Raw genomic sequence first — 6,464 nt, forward strand, 5'->3', positions numbered from 1 at the left:
TCTTTGGGTTCTCTGAACCCCCCAGTTCCCTCCCACCTTTGCCCATGTGGGTTCTTTCACCAGGAATACCCTTCCTTCTAGACAACCCTAACTGGTCCTTCGAGTCTGGTATCCAAGCAGGGTATAGCATATCCTATCTAATAAAGAGGGAATATGCTAATTAACCATCGCTCCATCACAAAGATGGCTGCACCCACAGCTGAGGCCAGGTTCCCATAAGGAGCCTTAACAAGCAATCAGCAGGGACCTGAGGCTACCCCCTCCCCCACCCCCGTGGGGCTTGACAGGGGACCTCAGGCCACGCCCCTCACCTGGTGGGATTTGACAGGGGACCTCAAGGTGAGCTTCCTGTCCTGATGCTGGGCTAGGGGACCTCAGGCCATGCCCCCCACCATATGGGGCTTGACAAGGGACTTCAGGCCGTGCCCTCCTCCCCGGCACCAGGCCAGGGGACCTCAGGCCGCACCCCCAACCCCAGCACTGAGCCAGGGGACCTGAGGCTGTGCCCCCCTGCCTGGCGGGGCTTGACGGGGGACCTCAAGATGCACCCCCAGTGCTGGGTTGGGGAGAGCAGCCTGAGGTCTCCTAGCCCAGCACCAGTCCACACCCCCCACCCAGGGGGCTTGACAGGGGACCTGAGGCTGTTCCACCCTCCTGGTGCCGGGCCGGGGGACCTGAGGCTTCACTCCCCCCCTCCGGCCTGGCTGGGCTTGACGGGGGACCTCAGGCCATGCCCCCCACCCAGCGGGGCTTGACAGGGGATCTCAGGCCACGTCCCACACCTGGTGGGGCTTGACGGGGGATCTCAAGGCACGCCCCCCCCACCCCGGTCTGGGCTGGGGGACCTCAGGCCACGCCCCCTGTTCTGGCGCTAGGCCAGGGGACCTGAGGCTACGTTCCCTGCCCAGCGGGGCTTGACAAGGGTGTGACTAGCCAGGTCTGGATCTATCCCAATGAGGGGGGCGGGGCGGCCAGGTCTGGGTCTCACGCAATTTTCAGGCGCATGTGGGTGGGCAGGGACTTGACTCTGGGTCCCGTGGTGTGCCCCAGACTCTGACAGGAGGAAGGTTTTCATATACATTTTACTAATTTTCTTTCATCTCTGACACTTCTATTATAGAAAAAGGGCAAATAGCAATATTAAATTATTTCCTCTAATTAATCCCTTTTTAATGTGCACGAATTTCGTGCACCAGGCCACTAGTCTAATATAAAGTAGTATTACATATTTCTTTATTTTTAGGGGATATTTATTAAAGCTGGAGAGAGTGAAACAAGGAAGGACCTAGGATTAACTGGAGAGGGAATGTTTGGGGAAATGAGCCCAGGTGAGCTGCTTTGGCTCACTAAGAAGTCAGAGAAAGGGGGCCTTGTGCTGCCCATTGCTACCCTGGTTGCACGCCTTTGTGGGGTCCCCTAGAGTTTAGGAGATGCGTACTTGTGGGGAAAGAAGAAGGGGAGGGACGGCACAGGTGTGCTCCTGGGAGGTAAAGTGTATTACATGTTAATGTTATAGTATTATATTATTATAATAGAGGCCCGGTGCATGAAATTCGTGCATGGGGGGGGTGTCCCTCACCCCAGCCTGCACCCTCTCCAATCTAGGACCCCTCGAGGGATGTCCAACTGCCCATTTAGGCCCGATCCCAGTAGGAATCCTACTGGGATCGGGCCTAAACGGGCAGTCGGACACCCTTCTCACAATCCAGGACTGCTGGCTCCCAACTGCTTGCCTGCCTGCCTGATTGCTCCTAACCGCTTCTGCCTGCCAGCCTGATCACCCCCTAACCACTCCCCTGCCAGCCTGATCGATGCCTAACTGCTCCCCTGCCAGCCTGTTTGTCCCTAACTGCCCTTCCCTGCAGGCCTGGTCACCCCTAACTGCCCTTCCCTGCAGGCCCAGTTGCCTCCAACTTCCCTCCTCTGCCGGCCTGGTCACCCCTAACTGCCCTCCCCTGCAGGCTTGATCGCCCCCAACTGCCCTCCCTTGCAGGCCTGGTCCCTCCCAACTGCCCTCCCCTGCTGGCCATCTTGTGGTGGCCATCTTGTGTCCACATGGGGGCAGCCATCTTGTGTGTTGGAGTGATGGTCAATCTTCATATTACTCTTTCATTAGATAGGATAATATCCTTGTTTTATAATTATGTAATAGATTATAATGTTAATATTGATTATATGGTATAGTCAAGGAAACGGAGGCCCAGAGAGTTTAAATAGCTGTTCAAGGACACACAGCTGGTAAAGGGAGAGCCGGGCACCCCCCGGGCTTGGGGGCGGGAAGCTACGTGAATAGGGGATGCCTCCAGGGCTCCCCCGTGTGGCTTGTGGCCAGTTCCGTTGGGCCTGAGGCCCCAGGACTGGGGGTGCGTTCTGGAGGAGCATTTTGCCTGGATTTGGTCTCTGACAGGTATCACAGTGCTCACATGGAGGGCGCCCCTGCAGGCCCCCCGGAAGCCTGGAGCTTCCGTGGGTGTGTTTGGTAGTCAGGTCTGCTGGCCTGCGTCTCTCCCGCTCCCCCACAGAATGGCAGTGGACGTGGCCCTTTCTAGATGTCCCCCCAGACGGTGCCCCCCCCCCCTCGACGGTGCCTCAGGAAGCTGAGGCGACGCCTTAGCCCCACTGAGCCTCAGCTTCCTCACCTAGAGATGAGCCATGGCACCTCCTTGCAGGGCTGCCACCCCTTCCCTACCTGTCACCCTTCTCGGGGGTTGCTTCCTCCCCGGCTGCCCATATCAGCAAGGCACCCCGCTTCTGCTTCTCCTTCATGGCCTGCCCTCCATCATGTGATATCTTGTCAGTGCCCCCACCCCAGCCTCGGAGCTCCTGGGGGGACCACTGGGTCAGTGCCCGGAACACAGCAGGTGGCTCTGAACATTTGTTGAATGAATGAATGAACTGCAAATGTAAACGGTTGGTCTTTATCTAACTTTTGGATTCACTTTCTGATCCTTAGCGATGCCTCTTCCACGGCCAGCCTGGTGTGGGTTCCTCCCCGTGTGGACCCCTGACCATGTCTGCCCACCCCTTCCACCCTCGGCCCCTTCTCGGTTCCCTTCCTGCCTCTCTGGCCTCTGCGATCCCCTTCTGTCTCTCCCACCCACCTAGCACCTCTCGCCAGTGTGGGTTAGGGTAAACCGCCACACTCCGCCCGTTGTGGTCCCCCTATCCGCCCCCACCATGTCTCGTTCACAGTGTGCAAAGGCCATGGTGACTTTGGGTGGCATTTGGGTGCTGTGCAGACTCAGGGTGGAAATTTCCTTCTGGCCCCGTGAGTTCAGCCCTCCCTTGCCCTGGCCTATTTGGGGTTGTCCTGAGAGAGGAAGTCACCAGCTCTGACCTCACCTTGGACCCCCTGGAGTTGGGGGAGCTGGGCTGGGGGAGGACTGGAGAACAGCCAGCCCGTCCTCCTTGCACTCAGCAGGTCCCCACATCACAGCAGCAGCTGTCACTTTTTGAGAGGCTCTTGTGCCTCCAGCCCCTTATATCCATCTCCTGGCTTATCCATCATTCTGTCCCACGCTGATTGGTTAGGAAACTCAGATGCCCACAGGGAGTGGGCGGAAGGTGGGGTGAGCCTGTGCCCGGAAGCCCTTCCTCCCAGCTGTGTTCAGGTATGTGGGCCCTCCGTGGCCAGATCTCCCACATCCGGCTCCAAGGGAAGCCATAAATCAGATTTTAAAAACGTAAATTCCCGAATTTTATTTTATTTAATTTTTATTTTTAATGGAACCAAAGTTTATTAGGAGAAGCCAGTCCTGGAAAAGGTGTGATTTTATTTTATTTTTAATTCCTGAATTTTAAATGTTGCCAGCCAATTCTCTTAAAAAACGCGACCACCAACGGGCCCAGGGCCTTCTCCCACATGTCGTAACAGGCCTTTGGGCAGGGGACAGGCCGTGATGGCTTCCCCACTGCAGGACCCCGGCTGACCACCCTCTCCCCTTCGGCAGAGTCCTCCCCGGGCGGCCACGGGACCCACGTCAATGTCACCTGCATCGTGAACGTTTGCAGCAGCTCTGACCACGGCTCGCGGTGCTCCTCCCAGGCCAGCTCCACGACGGGGAACGCGGACCCCAGCGCCTCGGGCTCCCCGAAGGACGAGCACGTCCCCTTCTCCAAGGAGGAGTGCCCTGTGCGGTCCCCGCGCGGGGCCCCCGAGACTTTGCTGCAGAGCCTGGAGGAGAAGCCCCTGAACCTGGGCGTGCCTGACGCTGGCATGAATCCCAGTTAACCAGGCCGGCAGGGACCGAGTTGCCACTGAGTGAACTGGCCTTGGGGTCTCCCTGGCCCCCACGCTCAGCACTCTGGCTCCTTCTAGACCGAGTTCCTTTAGTGGCCTCCACAGCCTGGCAGGCAGGGAGAGTCAGAGAACCCCTCCGGTCATGGGCCTCCTTCCCTCAAGGCTAGCTGGACATGCTGGGCAGCCCGGCGGGGTCCCTGCCACTCTGAGCTGCCCCCTCGCTGCCCTGGCTTCTGAAGCCCTTGTTTCACCCCTGGGCTGTGGCTCCCCGGGAGGTTCCAGCGTCCAGAGAGGCCGTGGGGGAGGAGGGTGCTGGGGAGTCTTCCGTGGGGAAGGGGCAGCCAGTCAGCCTGGATGCTGAGCCTGCAGGGTGGTCCCAGAGGGGGAGGAGCTATCATCAGCCAGATGGTTCTGTGCAGGGGGGGACCCTGGGTTAGCTAAGGACCCTTGGGAAGCACCACCTCAAATCCTTTCCTGCTGGTGCCGCCTCCTGTACGTGGTGTGGCAATCAGACCCCCAGAGGCCCAGCAGGCAGCCTGGATGATGCCCTGCCCCGGGCAAGATGGCAAACCTCTAACAGGAAACCTAATTTCAATATTCGGCAGTTTAAAAACACACCCAAAAAACGTAAGCACCATGCACACAAGCCAGCCGCACAACAACGCCAGAGTCTCAGAGTGCCCTCCTTCTCGGCCTGTGACCTGCACTCCCGCTTACCCAGAGCGCCAGCCCCGCCGCCCTCCCTCCTGCGCTGCCTGGTGTGGGCTCCCGGGCCACACCTCCTATCAGGGAATTTCAGGACCTGGAGACCCAGCTCCTGCAGCCATCTCTCTCCTACCTCAGCCTGGACCTTCCTTTTTGGACTCCCGAGGGGTGCTCCTGTTCCCTCAACCTCCTCCCGCTGTCCCTGGAGTCCCAGGCCCCAGGGGAGCCACGGGACCACTTTAGTACTGTGCCTGTCGCCATCCCAGGTGGATGTGAGATCCTGAGAGCCAGTTGGTGTCTGTCTGTGTCTGTGTGTGTTGTGTGCTGTGGGTCCGTGTAGCCGATGTCGGGCTGGTCGGCCTTCGTGAAGCAGCTGAAGCCAATAGTTTTGCCAGGGCATTCTTACTTGTTAAAGAGCCTGCCCACTCCCCCAAACACACTTGTTCACTCCCTGCAGAGGGTGGAAGGAAAGGGCCTGGGGCTCCTTGAGAAGCCATTTGAGTCTGTGGTACTTGGATCTTTGTTGAAAAAGACTTGAACTTTGCAGCTGAACGTTTAGAGAGTAGGAGAGTCCAGCCATTGCCATGGAGACACGAGAGGCTTCCCACCGTGGAATCAAGATGTGCTTACTAACTACCTGGAACCGCCAGGGTCTCTGCCCACGTTGGACCCTGCGTGGTTATGGAGCAGGTCTGCCCCCTGCTGGACAGTTCCGGGAGGCTCTCTAGCCTCCTTTCCATCCCCGCAGCAGAGCCGGGAAGCCAAGAATTAAAAAGAGACCCTTTCTGGATGTAGCCTTGGTTCCCCAGCTTGTGTTGATCCCAAGACAATGAGAGTTTGCACTGTATGCTGGACAGCATTCCTGCTTGTAAATAAACTGTTTGTTTTACACTTGACTGCCTCTCCTGTCTTCCCTCGGTCCTTGTGCCTCTTCACCTGATGGCTCGCCGTGTGAAGGGACGAGTATTTCCTCCGCTTGTAGTTATGGCAGGCGCTGTTCTAGGTGCTGGGATGCAGCAGCTACTAGGAGAGGCCTGCAGAAGGGAAGGAGGAGCTGACACTTGGGGCGGGGGGGGGGGGGGGAGGGGTGCGGGTGCAGCGAGAGGGAAGGGGAGCAGCCAGGTCCTAAGGACTTCCTGCTGGGTGGGCAATGGGAAAGGGATTCTCTGAAAGTTGGAACCAGTGGGGAGATGCCGCCAGATCTGTGTTTTGGAAAGCTGTCTCCAAGGGCGGGGGTGGGGGCCGGGCGGAGGGTGGCCCTCGTGGCCTCTACCAGGAGGTGGGGTGGTCCCTTTGGCTACATTGAGCGCTGGTGAGGGAGGGCAGAGGGAAAGAGACAACCGGTCATGTGCGGGTGGTTCTGCACACACCCCTCTAGTTCCTCTGTCCGCCCAGCTCTGTAGTCCGAGGCTGCCCCCTGCAGGCCACATGCCTCGCCCCCGCCCTCAGCCTTCCAGCAGGGTTTGCCCTTGGGAAAGCTCCAACAGGAGACTGGGGGTGGGAGGGGAGCGAGGCCGGG

General features: G+C 58.7%; 1 protein-coding gene across 2 annotated transcripts in view; it reads left to right on the top strand.

Annotated features, from left to right (window-relative positions):
• TNFRSF1B (TNF receptor superfamily member 1B) overlaps positions 1-5,840 on the top strand; it is a 32,680-nt gene extending 26,840 nt beyond the window's left edge. Inside the window, exon 10 of one of the 2 annotated variants that reach the window (XM_080656606.1) lies at positions 3,951-5,840. In XM_080656606.1, the coding sequence (XP_080512732.1) occupies positions 3,951-4,231 (281 nt within the window). In that variant the 3' untranslated portion in view covers positions 4,232-5,840. The remainder of the gene's footprint in view (positions 1-3,950) is intronic. The other variant, XM_080656607.1, reaches the window with a different exon arrangement.
• The last annotated feature ends 624 nt before the right edge of the window (positions 5,841-6,464 follow it).

This window comes from Plecotus auritus (genome assembly GCF_963455305.1).
Source record: "Plecotus auritus genome assembly, chromosome: 2".
Classification (NCBI taxonomy): domain Eukaryota; kingdom Metazoa; phylum Chordata; class Mammalia; order Chiroptera; family Vespertilionidae; genus Plecotus; species Plecotus auritus.